Here is a 19093-nt window from a genome sequence, read left to right as displayed (position 1 = left end):
GGGTCTATACCGTACTGAACAAACCTCATTGCTTCAGTACGGTCTTTAATAGGTTCATGTTGCATAGGCTTTGGTTTTTAAGCACATTTGTTAACACATTTTTAAGCAAATTTGTGTTTCTTCAAAGTAGCCACACTTTGCCTTGATGACAGCTTTGCACACCCTTGGAATTCTCTCAACCAGCTTCACCTGGAATGCTTTTCCATTATTCTTGAAGGAGTTAAATATGCTGAGCACTTGTTGGCTGCTCTTCCTTTACTCTGCTATCCAACTCATCCCAAACCATTTCAATTGGATTGATGTCGGGTGATTGTGGAGGCCAGGTCATCTGATGCAGCACCCCATCACTCTCCTTCTTGGTCAAATAGCCCTTATACAGCCTGGAGGTGTGTTGGGTCATTGTCCTGTTGAAAACCAAATGATAGTCCCACTAAGCGCAAACCAGATGGGATGGCGTATCGCTGTAGAATGCTGTGGTAGCCATGCTGGTTAATTGTGCCTTGAATTCTAAATAAATCACTGACAGCGTCACCAGCAAAGCACCCCAACACCATCACACCTCCTCCTCCATGCTTTATGGTGGGAACCACACATGCGGAGATCATCCTACTCTGCGTCTCACAAAGACACGGCAGTTGCAAACCAAAGGACAGATTTACACCAGTCTAATGTCCATTGCTCATGTTTCTTGGCCCAAGCAAGTCTCTTCTTTTTATTGGTGTACTTTAGGAGTGGTTTCTTTGCAGCATTTCGACCATGAAGGCCTGATTCACACAGTCTCCTCTGAACAGTTGATGTTGAGATGTGTCTGTTAATTGAACTCTGTGAAGCATTTATTTGGGCTGCAATTTCTGAGGCTGGTAACTCTAATGAACTTATCCTCGGCAGCAGAGGTAACTCTGGGTCTTCCTTTCCTGTGGCGGTCCTCATGAGAGCCAGTTTATCATAGCGCTGGACTTGAAGAAACTTTCAAAGTTCTTGAAATTCTCCGGATTGACTGACATTCATGTCTTAAGGTAATGATGGACTGTCTTTTGTCTTTGCTTATTTGAGCTCTTCTTGCCTGGTCTTTTACCAAATAGGGCTATATTCTGTATACCACCCCTACCTTGTCACAACACAACTGATTGGCTCTAACGCATTAAGAAGGAAAGAAATTCCACAAATGAACAAAAAAAAAGGAACACATGTTAATTTAAATGCATTCCAGGTGACTACCTCATGAAGATGGTTGAGAGAATGCCAAGCATGTGCAAATCTGTCATCAAGGCAAAGGGTGGCTACTTTTAAGAATCTAAAATCTAAAATATATTTTGATTTGTTTAACACTTTTTGGGTTACTACATGATTCCATATGTGTTATTTCATAGTTTTGATGTCTTCACTATTATTCTACAATGTAGAAAATAGTAAAAATCAAGAAAAACCTTTGATTGAGTAGATGTGTACAAACTTTTGACTGGTACTATATATATATACATATATATAATAAGAAGAAGAATTATGATACATTTTTTGTTGTTGTTGTGATATATCTTTTTGTTGCTCCAACCACCCGCAGACTGGATTGGAAGCCTGGTGGGCCATATGTTTGACACCCCTGTTGTACAGTGTTGCTAACTGTAATGAAGTAATGGACAGTCATTTCAAAACCTCCTGATAGACAGGCCTCTACTCTCCTGGGATAGAGAAGTAATTAAGAGTGGCTACACACACACGCACGCACACGCTCTCTACATGGACTCACCACAAACATCTTCTCGACCCTGGCGGTGGCCTTCCCAAAGATGGTTCCCAGTTGGTCTCCTACTCCAGCCAGCAGGAAGCCAAACAGAGGGATGCCCAGAAGGGCATAGATGATACAGAAGATACGCCCTCCTTCCGTATGGGGGGAAATGTTCCCAAATCCTGGAGAGACGGAAGAAAGGCGACATCTTTAAAAGACTGTGCAGTTGAAATGTTGTTTATATTTCCTTGTTATTCTACTAGTTATTTGATTGTTTAGTTCTTTGTCACTTAAATGTTTTCTTTATCCGTAATACAGCAATTCTGTCTGGAAATGAAATCACTTGCAGAGTTGCTTCCTTTGGGAACAAGTGAATGTAATTTCCCTTTATAAGGAGGAAGACAAGGCAATAATAATATCCATTAGCTACAGCAGTCTATGTGCTAGCTTTACACTATTCACTCTTTCTCTTTTGTCTCTATCTCTTTCCTTCCCTTTCTCCCCTGTGTCCTTAGGGTGGGTCACCAACCAATTAGTCCTAAACTTTAACCTCCACCTCTCCCTCTCCCCCTCCATCCCTCCACCTCTTGTTAGAGGCCCCACCCAGTCTTTTTGAAGTGCAATTAAATCCCAGGTCCTTGGGGAGTGAAGGGAGAACAGAGAGATAATAGGAAGGATAGAATCATGAAAATTGATTTACAGAAGAAAGTTGTAATGACGACTGTACTGAGAGGGTAAATGAGATGTTCGACACACACACACACACACACACACACACACACACACACACACACACACACACACACACTTACCGATGGTAGTGATGACAGTTCCAGCGAAGAAGAAAGAGGAACTTAGGTCCCAGAGGCTGCTGTGATTGGTCAGAGTCCCGGCTGGGTTCACCCCTGAACGAATCGCTGACACCACTTGCTGTGGATGAGACACACACACACACATAGACCATGTCTGAATACCAATACTTAATTCTAAATAGTAGGTTGACTGGGTACGCAGAAATAAAGTTGAAGTGGGAAGTACTTAGGTTGGAGTCATTAAAACTAGTTTTTCATCCACTGCACAAATTTCTTGTTCACAAACTATAGTTTTGGCAAGTCGGTTAGGACATCTACTTTGTGCATGACACAAGTAATTTTTCTAACAGTTGTTTACAGACAGATTATTTCACTTATAATTCACTGTATCACAATTCCAGTGGGTCAGAAGTTTACATACACTAAGTTGCCTGTGCCTTTAAACAGCTTGGAAAATTCCAGAAAATTATGTCATGGCTTTACAAGCTTCTGATAGGCTAATTGAAATAATTTGAGTCAATTAGAGGTGTACCTGTGGATGTATTTCAAGGCCTACCTTCAAACTCAGTGCCTCTTTGCTTGACATCATGGGAAAATCAAAAGAAATCAGCTAAGACCTCAGAAAAAAAGTTGTGGACCTCCACAAATCTGGTTCATCCCTGGGAGCAATTTCCAAAGGCCTGAAGGTACCACGTTCATCTGTACAAACAATAGTACGCAAGTATAAACACCATGGGACCACGCAGCCGTCGTACCGCTCAGGAAGGAGACGCGTTCTGTCTCCTAGAGATGAATGTACTTTGGTGCGAAAAGTGCAAATCAATCCCAGAACAGAAGCAAAGGACCTTGTGAAGATGCTGAAGGAAACGCGTACAAACGTATCTATATCCACAGTAAAACAAGTCCTATATCGACATAACCTGAAAGGCCACTCAGCAAGGAAGAAGCCACTGCTCCAGAACCGCCATAAAAAAGCCAGACTACGGTTAGCAACTGCACATGGTGACAAAGATTGTACTTTCTGGAGAACTGTCCTCTTGTCTGATGAAACAAAAATAGAACTGTTTGGCCATAATGACCATTGTTATGGTTGGAGGAAAAATGGGGAGGCTTGCAAGCCGAAGAACACCATCCCAACCATGAAACACGGGGGTGGCAGCATCATGCTGTGGAGGTGCTTTGCTGCAGGAGGGACTGGTGCACTTCACAAAATAGATGGCATCATGAAGAGGGACAATTATGTGGATATATTGAAGCAACATTTCAAGACATCAATCAGGAAGTCAAAGCTTGGTCGCAAATGTGTCTTCCAAACGGACAATGACCCCAAGCACACTTCCAAAGTTGTGGCAAAATGGCTTAAGGACAACAAAGTCAAGGTATTGGAGTGGCCATCACAAAGCCCTGACCTCAATCCTATAGAAAATGTGTGGACAGAACTGAAAAAGCGTGTGTGAGCAAGGAGGCCTACAAACCTGACTCAGTTACACCAGCTCTGTCAGGAGGAATGGGCCAAAATTCAGCCAACTAATTGTGGGAAGCTTGTGGAAGGCTACCTGTAACGTTTGACCCAAGTTAAACATTTTAAAGGCACACACACACACACACACACACAGTATTGTTTTCTGGATCTTGCCTGTTCTTTAACGCGTAGACCAATATCTAGACACAAGGTTTTCAACAGCAGAAGAAAACAGTAAACCCTGTGTGTTCTGATGGTCTAATGGCTCTACTGGACATGAGCAGAGAAGGGAGAGCCAAACTACTGCTGGTTGCTTAATGTCACCTCTGTCAGACTGTGAGAAGAGTTAAAGCTGAGAACAACCTCGCCTCTGTCTGAGAGGAACTCTGACTCATCCTTGCGGCACACCGGTAGTTCATATCTCATTATGACATTGAATAGATTGGTAGTGCAGCTGTTAGCCCCAGTCTCAGTAATGGGATGACCAGGGAGTAGGCTCATTCCCTGACGAATTCAGCCTGCCACCATGTACAGTACATCTGTTACCATGGTCAGTGAGGTCACTCCAAGACCCAGAGTGGTTTTTAGTCCTTTTTAATCAACTTATTTATTTCCTGAAGCCACACTGTGACATCACTGTGTGTTAAAACGTTAACATTTTGGAATTCACCACGCAAATCAGCACCAATGGCAGCAGAGATACATTCTCAATGAGTCACTCTGGCAATTAACATGATTACACACACAGACACACACAGTAACAATGGTACCTTGACCAGTTCCTCCAGTTGGCTGTGGTTTACACAGGAGTGTGTAGAGAGGAAGTCTAGTTTCTGAGTCAGGATGGCCAGGCGCTGAGCACTGGAGAGAGAGGAGGATGACAGGTTTACAAAGAGATAAAGGAGGGATAGAGAGAGAGAGAGAGAGAGAGAGAGAGAGAGAGAGAGAGAGAGAGATTGTGTGCAGGGAGAGTGAGAGATAAATAGGAGAAAGAGGGAGAGATATGGAGAGAGAGAGAGAGAGAAACAGAGAGATGGATAGATACCTCTAGAGAGAGAGAGTGAGAGAGAGAGAGAGACACAGAGACACAGAGAGATGGATAGATACCTCTCATGGGGTTGTTCCCGGGCTTTGAACATGGATAGATTGAGAGAGAGAGAGCGAGAGAGAGAGGGGGGGGATTGTGTGCAGGGAGAGGGAGAGAGAATGATAAATACCTCTCATGGGGCTGTTCAAGGGCCTTGAAGACGGCAGCTCCAACGACCAGGTAGAGAACCACCAGGAGGAAAATGGCCGACACAGTCTTCCACTTCATCACCGTGGCAATAGCCTGACACTCCTCTGTGGGGCTCAATGTGATTGACTTGGCGGAGAAGGAGCGGCGGGGCTTGCTGCTGTGAGTGGCGGATTTGGGGTCCACTAGGTCAGGTGCTGCCACTATTTGGGCGATGGGGAGAAGAGATGATTAGTTGATTGATAACGTATTTTACATTATCTTCTTTATTTCCTGTCAACAAACTCAGATAGATCATACTTTAAATGAAGTTTCCTTGATATGACATCTTGAAAGTCTTAAAGGGAAGTAGAAATTAGAAGGAGACCGTGTGTGTCCATGTCTTAAAGGGAAGTGTGTGTCCATGTCTTAAAGGGAAGTGTTTGTCCATGTCTTAAAGGGAAGTGTGTGTCCATGTCTTAAAGGGATGTGTGTGTCCATGTCTTAAAGGGATGTGTGTGTCCATGTCTTAAAGGGAAGTGTGTGTCCATGTCTTAAAGGGAAGTGTGTGTCCATGTCTTAAAGGGAAGTGTGTGTCCATGTCTTAAAGGGAAGTGTGTGACCATGTCTTAAAGGGAAGTGTGTGTCCATGTCTTAAAGGGAAGTGTGTGACCATGTCTTAAAGGGAAGTGTGTGTCCATGTCTTAAAGGGAAGTGTGTGTCCATGTCTTAAAGGGAAGTGTGTGTCCATGTCTTAAAGGGAAGTGTGTGTCCATGTCTTAAAGGGAAGTGTGTGTCCATGTCTTAAAGGGAAGTGTGTGTCCATGTCTTAAAGGGAAGTGTGTGTCCATGTCTTAAAGGGAAGTGTGTGTCCATGTCTTAAAGGGAAGTGTGTGTCCATGCTGTGCTGTGGCTGGTGAGTCATTGTTGTGTGGGTTTCTGTTTCTGTGTTGTGTAGGTCTGACACATGCTCTTCTGCAGAAGGAGAAACACATTGGCTGTTTGTTCAGGAAATGCACCAATAAATAGTGTTGTGTGAGACACGGCCGTCGAGCAGCCGGGCTCTTAAACTGGTGTGGGCAATGTGAATCAAACACATCAGCTATTCTGCAGCCTTCACCCTATGTGTGTGTGTGTGTGTGTGTGTGTGTGTGTGTGTGTGTGTGTGTGTGTGTGTGTGTGAAATGTACCAATAAATAACTTTGTGTGGAACATGGCCGGGCTCTTAAACTGCTGCGCTAACGTATATCGTATAGCACGCCCCCATCTGCATCGACTGGGCTGTAGTGAAGAGGGTCAAAAGCTTCAAGTTCCTTGGTGTGCACATCACAGAGGACCTGACATGGACCCATCACACCAGCACTGGGGTGAAGAAGGCGCAACAGTGCCACTTCAAACTCAGGGTACTGAAGAAATTTGGCATGGTCCCTAAGAACTTCTACAGCTGCACCATTGAGAGACTCTTGTCTGGCTGCATCACCGCCTGGTATGGCAACTGCACCGCCCTCAACCGCTAGGCTCTACAGGGGGTGGTGCGGACGGGCCAATACATCACTGGGGGTGAGCTCCCTGCCCTCCAGGTCATTTACACCGGAAGATCGTCAAAGACTCCAGTCACCCGAGCCACGGACTGTTCCCTCTGTTACCGAACAGGGTTTCCTGGAGCATCGGGTCTCGGACCAACAAGCTCTGACACAGCTTCTACCACCAGGCCAACAGACTGCTGAGCTGCTAACCCGAGCTGTCTACCTGCTCAGACCTGCACCGTAGAGATTATTTACATTGACTGTCCAAACATCCATACCTTACACACAGGGGTTCAATTGGACCAGGTGCTGGCGATTATGATCCAAATGAGAACCCAAAGCGGAACTGAGAACCGGTACATTTGGTTACGCAAATTTGGAATTATCCAATGAAAAATTGTCGTCCACATTTAAATTTCCTCAGCAAACAACATGACTTATCGACAGCAAACTCAGACAACCCCATAGAAGAAAAGTTGACCTATTCGATTGGTCAGCTTGTCGCATTCTATGCGATAAAAGAATATTCCTCTCTATGTGCTTTCAAATTGAGAGTGCTGCACAGGGAGAGGAACATGCTGCACAGGGAGAGGAACATGCTGCACAGGGAGAGGAACATGCTGCACAGGGAGAGAAACATGCTGCACAGGGAGAGAAACATGCTGCACAGGGAGAGGAACATGCTGCACAGGGAGAAGAACATGCTGCACAGGGAGAAGAACATGCTGCACAGGGAGAGAAACATGCTGCATAGGGAGAGGAACATGCTGCACAGGGAGAGGAACATGCTGCACAGGGAGAGAAACATGCTGCACAGGGAGAGGAACATGCTGCACAGGGAGAGGAACATGCTGCACAGGGAGAGGAACATGCTGCACAGGGAGAGGAACATGCTGCACAGGGAGAGGAACATGCTGCACAGGGAGAGGAACATTCTGCACAGGGAGAGAAACATGCTGCACAGGGAGAGGAACATGCTGCACAGGGAGAGAAACATGCTGCACAGGGAGAGGAACATGCTGCACAGGGAGAGAAACATGCTGCACAGGGAGAGAAACATGCTGCACAGGGAGAGGAACATGCTGCACAGGGAGAGGAACATGCTGCACAGGGAGAGGAACATGCCCAGTCAACGTAGCCGCAGAAAAACACACCTTTGCAAGCAGTTTTGATGGACGCTGTTAATATAAAGGGGGAATCGCAGAACTTTCTAGAGTTACTAACTTATTTCTTTGTTGTGAACTGCACCATTTTACAGTTTTTAGCAGAAGCATGATTTATAGTGGAACCAATGATGTTAAAATCAGGGGGACGTCCTGTGTGTGCATGCAGTAAAACTATATATAAATAGACCTGCTGGGCCTAGATGGACCCCCCCCCCCCCCCCCCCCCTTCAAGCTAACGTAAAATTCGAACAGTGTAATTGATCCATTTCATATACGCTATCGCAAAAACAATAATTTGGTTGTGTTTATGAAGGTCTTATGTAACATTAGAATAGGTTATATATATATATATATTTTTCTGTTGTTATAACACAAGATAATTTTCACTAGTTTATGTTACTGAAGGATATACCCAAACCAAGTGTTTAATTAACTTATTCGTGGAGTGCCTTTGTTACTGTGAAACCGCTGTCTATCAGCTATTTCTCTTTGTTCTTGTCGACACTTATTGAACATTGATGCCATTTTAAACACATTTACATGTGGTGTGATTGTTATTTAGCCTCTTGCAGATCTGGACAAACGATCCAACTACCACTATTGTCACTGTGAATGGTGGACAGAGGACAGGATAGACTGTAGACTATACAGACCTGTGGGTTAGTAAAAGTTAGACTGGTAGACTATACTGACCTGTGGTATAGTAAAAGTTAGACTGGTAGACTATACTGACCTGTGGGTTAGTAAAAGTTAGACTGGTAGACTATACTGACCTGTGGTATAGTAAAAGTTAGACTGGTAGACTATACTGACCTGTGGGTTAGTAAAAGTTAGACTGGTAGACTATACTGACCTGTGGTATAGTAAAAGTTAGACTGGTAGACTATACTGACCTGTGGGTTAGTAAAAGTTAGACTGGTAGACTATACTGGTAGACTATACTATACAATGAAATAGGGTGCAGGCCAGGCAGCAGGCTGTTAGCCAGCCTGCCAGCATAGTGGAGTCTGCCATTAGCACAGTCAGTGTAGTCAGCTCAGCTATCACCATTGAGACAGTGTCTGTGCCTCGACCTAGGTTGGGCAAAACTAAACATGGCGGTGTTCGCCTTAGCAATCTCACTAGGATAAAGACCACCTCCATTCCTGTCATTACTGAAAGAGATCATGATACCTCACATCTCAAAATAGGGCTACTTAATGTTAGATCCCTTACTTCAAAGGCAATTATAGTCAATGAACTAATCACTGATCATAATCTTGATGTGATTGGCCTGACTGAAACATGGCTGAAGCCTGATGAATTTACTGTTTTAAATGAGGCCTCACCTCCTGGCTACACTAGTGACCATATCCCCCGTGCATCCCGCAAAGGCGGAGGTGTTGCTAACATTTACGATAGCAAATTTCAATTTACAAAAAAAAAAAAGACATTTTCGTCTTTTGAGCTTCTAGTCATGAAATCTATGCAGCCTACTCAATCACTTTTTATAGCTACTGTTTACAGGCCTCCTGGGCCATATACAGCGTTTCTCACTGAGTTCCCTGAATTCCTATCGGACCTTGTAGTCATAGCAGATAATATTCTAATCTTTGGTGACTTTAATATTCACATGGAAAAGTCCACAGACCCACTCCAAAAGGCTTTCGGAGCCATCATCGACTCAGTGGGTTTTGTCCAACATGTCTCTGGACCCACTCACTGTCACAGTCATACGCTGGACCTAGTTTTGTCCCATGGAATAAATGTGGTGGATCTTAATGTTTTTCCTCATAATCCTGGACTATCGGACCACCATTTTATTACGTTTGCAATTGCAACAAATAATCTGCTTAGACCCCAACCAAGGAACATCAGCCTAAATTTATCCATGCTTTTGTCACTTCTAGGTTAGACTACTGCAATGCTCTATTTTCCGGCTACCCGGATAAAGCACTAAATGAACTTCAGTTAGTGCTAAATACGGCTGCTAGAATCCTGACTAGAACCCAAAAATTTGATCATATTACTCCAGTGCTAGCCTCTCTACACTGGCTTCCTGTCAAAGCAAGGGCTGATTTCAAGGTTTTACTGCTAACCTACAAAGCATTACATGGGCTTGCTCCTACCTATCTCTCTGATTTGGTCCTGCCGTACATACCTACACGTACGCTACTGTCACAAGACGCAGGCCTCCTAATTGTCCCTAGAATTTCTAAGCAAACAGCTGGAGGCAGGGCTTTCTCCTATAGAGCTCCATTTTTATGGAACGGTCTGCCTACCCATGTCAGAGACGCAAACTCGGTCTCAACCTTTAAGTCTTTACTGAAGACTCATCTCTTCAGTGGGTCATATGATTGAGTGTAGTCTGGCCCAGGGGTGGGAAGGTGAACGGAAAGGCTCTGGAGCAACGAACCGCCCTTGCTGTCTCTGCCTGGCCGGTTCCCCTCTTTCCACTGGGATTCTCTGCCTCTAACCCTATTACAGGGGCTGAGTCACTGGCTTGCTGGGGCTCTCTCATGCCGTCCCTGGAGGGGGTGCGTCACCTGAGTGGGTTGATTCACTGTTGTGGTCATCCTGTCTGGGTTGGCGCCCCCCCCTTGGGTTGTGCCGTGGCGGAGATCTTTGTGGGCTATACTCAGCCTTGTCTCAGGATGGTAAGTTGGTGGTTGAAGATATCCCTCTAGTGGTGTGGGGGCTGTGCTTTGGCAAAGTGGGTGGGGTTATATCCTTCCTGTTTGGCCCTGTCCGGGGGTGTCCTCGGATGGGGCCACAGTGTCTCCTGACCCCTCCCGTCTCAGCCTCCAGTATTTATGCTGCAGTAGTTTATGTGTCGGGGGGCTGGGGTCAGTTTGTTATATCTGGAGTACTTCTCCTGTCCTATTCGGTGTCCTGTGTGAATCTAAGTGTGCGTTCTCTAATTCTCTCCTTCTCTCTTTCTTTCTCTCTCTCTGAGGACTGAGCCCTAGGACCATGCCCCAGGAATACCTGACATGATGACTCCTTGCTGTCCCCAGTCCACCTGGCCATGCTGCTGTTCCAGTTTCAACTGACCTGAGCCCTAGGACCATGCCCCAGGACTACCTGACATGATGACTCCTTGCTGTCCCCAGTCCACCTGGCCATGCTGCTGCTCCAGTTTCAACTTCTACCTGACTGTGCTGCTGCTCCAGTTTCAACTGTTCTGCCTTATTATTATTCGACCATGCTGGTCATTTATGAACATTTGAACATCTTGGCCATGTTCTGTTATAATCTCCACCCGGCACAGCCAGAAGAGGACTGGCCACCCCACATAGCCTGGTTCCTCTCTAGGTTTCTTCCTAGGTATTGGCCTTTCTAGGGAGTTTTTCCTAGCCACCGTGCTTCTACACCTGCATTGCTTGCTGTTTGGGGTTTTAGGCTGGGTTTCTGTACAGCACTTTGAGATATCAGCTGATGTACGAAGGGCTATATAAATAAATTTGATTTGATTTGATTTACTGACCTGTGGAATAGTAAAGGTTAGACTGGTAGACTATACTGACCTGTGGTATAGTAAAAGTTAGACTGGTAGACTATACTGACCTGTGGTATAGTACAAGTTAGACTGGTAGACTATACTGACCTGTGGTATAGTACAAGTTAGACTGGTAGACTATACTGACCTGTGGTATAGTAAAAGGTAGACTGGTAGACTATACTGACCTGTGGTATAGTAAAAGTTAGACTGGTAGACTATACTGACCTGTGGTATAGTAAAAGTTAGACTGGTAGACTATACTGACCTGTGGTATAGTAAAAGTTAGACTGGTAGACTATACTGACCTGTGGTATAGTAAAAGTTAGACTGGTAGACTATACTGACCTGTGGTATAGTAAAAGTTAGACTGGTAGACTATACTGACCTGTGGTATAGTAAAAGTTAGACTGGTAGACTATACTGACCTGTGGTATAGTAAAAGTTAGACTGGTAGACTATACTGACCTGTGGTATAGTAAAAGTTAGACTGGTAGACTATACTGACCTGTGGTATAGTGAAAGTTAGACTGGTAGACTATACTGACCTGTGGGTTAGTAAAGTTAGACTGGTAGACTATACTGACCTGTGGTATAGTAAAAGTTAGACTGGTAGACTATACTGACCTGTGGGTTAGTAAAAGTTAGACTGGTAGACTATACTGACCTGTGGTATAGTAAAAGTTAGACTGGTAGACTATACTGACCTGTGGTGTAGTAACAGTTAGCACATGGAAATGCGTAGTGCATAAGGGAAGTACGAATTCACCTTGATAAAGGGGAGGGGCATGCAAGCAGATTTTTTATTTTATTTTATTTTTATTTCACCTTTATTTAACCAGGTAAGCTAGTTGAGAACACCTTTATTTAACCAGGTAGGCTAGTTGAGAACACCTTTATTTAACCAGGTAGGCTAGTTGAGAACACCTTTATTTAACCAGGTAGGCTAGTTGAGAACAAGTTCTCATTTGCAACTGCGACCTGGCCAAGATAAAGCATAGCAGTGTGAGCAGACAACAAAGAGTTACACATGGAGTAAACAATTAACAAGTCAATAACACAGTAGAAAACAAAGGGGGGGTCTATATACAATGTGTGCAAAAGGCATGAGGAGGTAGGCAAATAATTACAATTTTGCAGATTAACACTGGAGTGATGAATGATCAGATGGTCATGTACAGGTAGAGATATTGGTGTGCAAAAGAGCAGAAAAGTAAATAAATAAAAACAGTATGGGGATGAGGTAGGTGAAAAAGGGTGGGCTATTTACCAATAGACTATGTACAGCTGCAGCGATCGGTTAGCTGCTCAGATAGCTGATGTTTGAAGTTGGTGAGGGAGATAAAAGTCTCCAACTTCAGCAAAAATCCAGCGATTTTTGCAATTCGTTCCAGTCACAGGCAGCAGAGTACTGGAACGAAAGGCGGCCAAATGAGGTGTTGGCTTTAGGGATGATCAGTGAGATACACCTGCTGGAGCGCGTGCTACGGATGGGTGTTGCCATCGTGACCAGTGAGCTGAGATAAGGCGGAGCTTTACCTAGCATGGACTTGTAGATGACCTGGAGCCAGTGGGTCTGGCGACGAATATGTAGCGAGGGCCAGCCGACTAGAGCATACAAGTCGCAGTGGTGGGTGGTATAAGGTGCTTTAGTGACAAAACGGATGGCACTGTGATAGACTGCATCCAGTTTGCTGAGTAGAGTGTTGGAAGCCATTTTGTAGATGACATCGCCGAAGTCGAGGATCGGTAGGATAGTCAGTTTTACTAGGGTAAGCTTGGCGGCGTGAGTGAAGGAGGCTTTGTTGCGGAATAGAAAGCCGACTCTTGATTTGATTTTCGATTGGAGATGTTTGATATGAGTCTGGAAGGAGAGTTTGCAGTCTAGCCAGACACCTAGGTACTTATAGACGTCCACATATTCTAGGTCGGAACCATCCAGGGTGGTGATGCTAGTCGGGCATGCGGGTGCAGGCAGCGACCGGTTGAAAAGCATGCATTTGGTTTTACTAGCGTTTAAGAGCAGTTGGAGGCCACGGAAGGAGTGTTGTATGGCATTGAAGCTTGTTTGGAGGTTAGATAGCACAGTGTCCAAAGACGGGCCGAAAGTATATAGAATGGTGTCGTCTGCGTAGAGGTGGATCAGGGAATCGCCCGCAGCAAGAGCAACATCATTGATATACACAGAGAAAAGAGATGAGGAAATGAGGATGGAAGAAATGATATAGTAAAAACCTGTAAAAGAGTGAATGTTAACCAATGAAAACCACACAACCCTCCCCTGTGACCAATGAAAACAACACAACCCTCCCCTGTGACCAATAAAAACCACACAACCCTCCCCTGTGACCAATAGAAAACCCACACAACCCTCCCCTGTGACCAATAGAAAACCACACAACCCTCCCCTGTGACCAATGAAAACCACACAACCCTCCCCTGTGACCAATGAAAACAACACAACCCTCCCCTGTGATCAATAGAAAACCACACAACCCTCCCCTGTGACCAATAGAAAACCACACAACCCTCCCCTGTGACCAATAGAAAACCACACAACCCTCCCCTATGACCAATAGAAAGCCACACAACCCTCCCCTGTGACCAATGAAAATAACACAACCCTCCCCTGTGACCAATAGAAACCACACAACCCTCCCCTGTGACCAATGAAAACAACACAACCCTCCCCTGTGACCAATAGAAAATCCACACAACCCTCCCCTGTGACCAATAGAAAACCACACAACCCTCCCCTGTGACCAATAGAAAACCACACAACCCTCCCCTGTGACCAATAGAAAACCACACAACCCACCCCTATGACCAATAGAAAGCCACACAACCCTCCCCTGTGACCAATAGAAAACCACACAACCCTCCCCTGTGACCAATAGAAAACCACACAACCCTCCCCTGTGACCAATAGAAAACCACACAACCCTCCCCTGTGACCAATAGAAAACCACACAACCCTCCCCTATGACCAATGAAAATAACACAACCCTCCCCTGTGACCAATAGAAACCATACAACCCTCCCCTGTGACCAATGAAAACAACACAACCCTCCCCTGTGACCAATAGAAAATCCACACAACCCTCCCCTGTGACCAATAGAAAACCACACAACCCTCCCCTGTGACCAATAGAAAACCACACAACCCTCCCCTGTGACCAATAGAAAACCACACAACCCACCCCTATGACCAATAGAAAGCCACACAACCCTCCCCTGTGACCAATAGAAAACCACACAACCCTCCCCTGTGACCAATAGAAAACCACACAACCCTCCCCTATGACCAATAGAAAGCCACACAACCCTCCCCTGTGACCAATGAAAATAACACAACCCTCCCCTGTGACCAATAGAAACCACACAACCCTCCCCTGTGACCAATGAAAACAACACAACCCTCCCCTGTGACCAATAGAAAATCCACACAACCCTCCCCTGTGACCAATGAAAACAACACAACCCTCCCCTGTGACCAATAGAAAACCCACACAACCCTCCCCTGTGACCAATGAAAACAACACAACCCTCCCCTGTGACCAATAGAAAATCCACACAACCCTCCCCTGTGACCAATAGAAAACCACACAACCCTCCCCTGTGACCAATAGAAAACCACACAACCCTCCCCTGTGACCAATAGAAAACCACACAACCCACCCCTATGACCAATAGAAAGCCACACAACCCTCCCCTATGACCAATAGAAAGCCACACAACCCTCCCCTGTGACCAATAGAAAACCACACAACCCTCCCCTGTGACCAATAGAAAACCACACAACCCTCCCCTATGACCAATAGAAAGCCACACAACCCTCCCCTGTGACCAATGAAAATAACACAACCCTCCCCTGTGACCAATAGAAACCACACAACCCTCCCCTGTGACCAATGAAAACAACACAACCCTCCCCTGTGACCAATAGAAAATCCACACAACCCTCCCCTGTGACCAATAGAAAACCACACAACCCTCCCCTGTGACCAATAGAAAACCACACAACCCTCCCCTGTGACCAATAGAAAACCACACAACCCACCCCTATGACCAATAGAAAGCCACACAACCCTCCCCTGTGACCAATAGAAAGCCACACAACCCTCCCCTGTGACCAATAGAAAACCACACAACCCTCCCCTGTGACCAATAGAAAACCACACAACCCTCCCCTGTGACCAATAGAAAACCACACAACCCTCCCCTGTGACCAATAGAAAACCACACAACCCACCCCTATGACCAATAGAAAGCCACACAACCCTCCCCTGTGACCAATAGAAAACCACACAACCCTCCCCTGTGACCAATAAAAACCACACAACCCTCCCCTGTGACCAATAGAAAACCACACAACCCTCCCCTGTGACCAATAGAAAACCACACAACCCTCCCCTGTGACCAATAAAAACCACACAACCCTCCCCTGTGACCAATAAAAACCACACAACCCTCCCCTGTGACCAATAAAAACCACACAACCCTCCCCTGTGACCAATGAAAACCACACAACCCTCCCCTGTGACCAATGAAAACCACACAACCCTCCCCTGTGACCAATAGAAAACCACACAACCCTCCCCTGTGACCAATAGAAAACCACACAACCCTCCCCTGTGACCAATAAAAACCACACAACCCTCCCCTGTGACCAATAAAAACCACACAACCCTCCCCTGTGACCAATAAAAACCACACAACCCTCCCCTGTGACCAATAAAAACCACACAACCCTCCCCTGTGACCAATGAAAACCACACAACCCTCCCCTGTGACCAATGAAAACCACACAACCCTCCCCTGTGACCAATAGAAAACCACACAACCCTCCCCTGTGACCAATAGAAAACCACACAACCCTCCCCTGTGACCAATAGAAAGCCACACAACCCTCCCCTGTGACCAATAGAAAGCCACACAACCCTCCCCTGTGACCAATAGAAAGCCACACAACCCTCCCCTGTGACCAATGAAAAAAACATATATATATATAGAGAGAGAGAGAGAGAGAGAGAGAGAGAGTGTTGTAATGATGTGCAAATAGTTAAAGTACAAAAGGGAAAATAAATAAACATAAAAGGGGTTGTATTTACAATGGTGTTTGTTCTTCACTGGTTGCCCTTTTTTGTGTGGAAACAGGTCACAAATCTTCCTGCTGTGATTGCATACTATTTCACCCAATTCAGATGGAAGTTTATAAAAATGTATTGAGGAAAAGGCCTTTTTAAATGCCTAATGAGTTTACGACTGTTTTACCCCAACTCCATCATCACCCAAAGTACAAGGCCTAAACGTGTATTTTTAAACAGGAAATGCTTGAACTGGTTGAATCAACGTTGTTTTCATGTCGTGTTGACAAAAAAATTCAATGCGACGACGTTGAATTAACACGGAAAACTGATTGGATTTACAAAAAGTTATCAAGGTAAGGCAATTTTTTTCACCCAACTTTTAACCTAAATCCAATGACATTATGACACTTTTTGTTGATTTCATGTTGAAATCAAGTCAATTGACAACTCAACCAAAAATAAATCTAAACTAGATGTTGAACTGACGCTACTGAACATGTCCAGGCGATTCAGTCTCAATCACATGGGCCTACAATAAATGCTTATTATTATTTAAATAATATTATACATGTGCAGAAAAAGCCAATTAATACGCGTGTTTGCACTGATCTAGGGACAGGATATGCTATGCCCGCGCGCAGAACGCTGCACCTGTCCTTCATACGCACGCAATAGCGCTGTGCTGCATGATACAAATGTAGTTTTCTGGAAGATAAAAAGTACCGAATCAGTTTTAGCTAAAGTAGGCCTATGTGTGTACAAATGGTAGACCCGCGGTCTAAGTAGAGTAGGACACTCACAAGCTACCACAATAACAGAATCTACCAAAACACACACAAAAGAAATAAACTAAATCAAAACATCTACTAAATCAAAACATCTACGAAACAGAAATGTTGTGCAGTGGGTACTTTTCATGAAATCATGGTCTAATCTTGTCTCACCACAGAGAAGCAGCAGGCAGTCCTGTCCTCTGAAGGGGAATCCGTATCAGAATGAACAATAGTACAGTAAATGGTTCAGTCCTTTCATACAATAGTCTATATACAGTCTACACAGGGCAGCTGCCGGCCCTCCATCTATAAGAGATATAAGATATTGAATAAAGGGGAATCATAACCCTGTCTGTGTACTCTCACACAAGCAAGCACACGTAGCCTACAGTACATGCGCGCACCTAAACGCACACAGCGGTCCATTGGCGCACCTACACACACCGGTCCAGTAAACGTTAAAGACCGCCACTTACTTATTCTCTAGCCGATGCCCTCTGCTCTCCGCTCCTCACAAGACGTTCTCTCCGTGATTAGTGGAATGTTTTCTCTTCTTTTCCCGTTTTCTCTTCTTCCCTTCCTTTGCCTCTGTTGGTGTTCACACGCAGGTGCATGCAGGGCGGACGTTTCCACATGGCACCACAGCCAAGACCTCTCTCTCGCTCTCTCTCTCTTGCTCTCCCTCACTCTCTCTGTCTTGCTCTCCCTCACTCTCGCTGTCTTGCTCTCCCTCACTCTGTCTCTCTGTCTCTTTGTCAATTCAATTCAAGGGGCTTTATTGGGATGGGAAACGTGTTAACATTGCCAAAGCAAGTGAGGTAGATAATACACAAAAGTGAAATAAGCAATAAAAATGAACAGTAAACATACAGAAGTTTCAAAACAATATAGACATTACAAATGTCATATTATATATATATATATATAATATGTGAGGAGAACAAGTATTTGATACACTGCCGATTTTGCAGGGTTTCTTACTTACAAAGCATGTAGAGGTCTGTAATTTTTTATCATAGGTACACTTCAACTGTGAGAGACGGAATCTAAAACAAAAATCCCGAAAATGATATTGTATGATTTATAAGTAAATAATTTGCATTTTATTGCATGACATAAGTATTTGATACATCAGAAAATCAGAACGTAATATTTGGTACAGAAACCTTTGTTTGCAATTACAGAGATCATACGTTTCCTGTAGTTCTTGACCAGATTTGCACACACTGCAGCAGGGATTTTGGCCCACTCCTCCATACAGACCTTCTCCAGATCCTTCAGGTTTCGGGGCTGTCGCTGGGCAATACGGACTTTCAGCTCTCTCCAAAGATGTTCTATTGGGAGCAGGTCTGGAGACTGGCTAGGCCACTCCAGGACCTTGAGATGCTTCTTATGGAGCCACTCCTTAGTTGCCCTTGGGTCGTTGTCATGCTGGAAGACCCAGCCACGACCCATCTTCAATGCTCTTACTGAGGGAGGGAGGTTGTTGGCCAAGATCTCGCGATACATGGCCCCATCTATCCTCCCCTCAATATGGTGCAGTCGTCCAGTCCCTTTTGCAGAAAAGCATCCCCAAAGAATGATGTTTCCACCTCCATGCTTCACAGTTGGGATGGTGTTCTTGGGGTTGTACTCATCCTTCTTCTTCCTCCAAACACGGCGAGTGGAGTTTAGACCAAAAAGCTTGATTTTTGTCTCATCAGACCACATGACCTTCTCCCATTCCTCCTCTGGATCATCCAGATGGTCATTGGAAAACTTCAGATGGGCCTGGACATGCACTGGCTTGAGCAGGGGGGCCTTGCGTGCGCTGCAGGATTTTTATCCATGACGGCGAAGTGTGTTAC

The 19093-nt window shown here is 45.0% G+C and overlaps 1 protein-coding gene across 2 annotated transcripts in view; it reads right to left on the bottom strand.

Annotated features, from left to right (window-relative positions):
- The window catches only part of LOC109904327 (potassium channel subfamily K member 2-like), a 29019-nt gene extending 11044 nt beyond the window's left edge, over nt 1–17975 (bottom strand). The window contains exons 1-5 of one of the 2 annotated variants that reach the window (XM_020501587.2): nt 17723–17975; nt 5218–5437; nt 4771–4861; nt 2539–2656; nt 1748–1908 (exon numbers count right to left, since the gene is read on the bottom strand). In XM_020501587.2, the coding sequence (XP_020357176.1) occupies nt 1748–1908; nt 2539–2656; nt 4771–4861; nt 5218–5437; nt 17723 (591 nt within the window). In that variant the 5' untranslated portion in view covers nt 17724–17975. Of the gene's footprint in view, nt 1–1747; nt 1909–2538; nt 2657–4770; nt 4862–5217; nt 5438–17417; nt 17683–17722 lie in introns of those variants that run through there. The other variant, XM_020501588.2, reaches the window with a different exon arrangement.
- Between the last annotated feature and the right edge of the window lie 1118 nt (nt 17976–19093).

Source organism: Oncorhynchus kisutch, linkage group LG14 (genome assembly GCF_002021735.2).
Source record: "Oncorhynchus kisutch isolate 150728-3 linkage group LG14, Okis_V2, whole genome shotgun sequence".
Lineage (NCBI taxonomy): Eukaryota > Metazoa > Chordata > Actinopteri > Salmoniformes > Salmonidae > Oncorhynchus > Oncorhynchus kisutch.
Note: the sequence above shows the minus strand (reverse complement) of the source record. Positions and strands in the feature narration are given on the sequence as shown.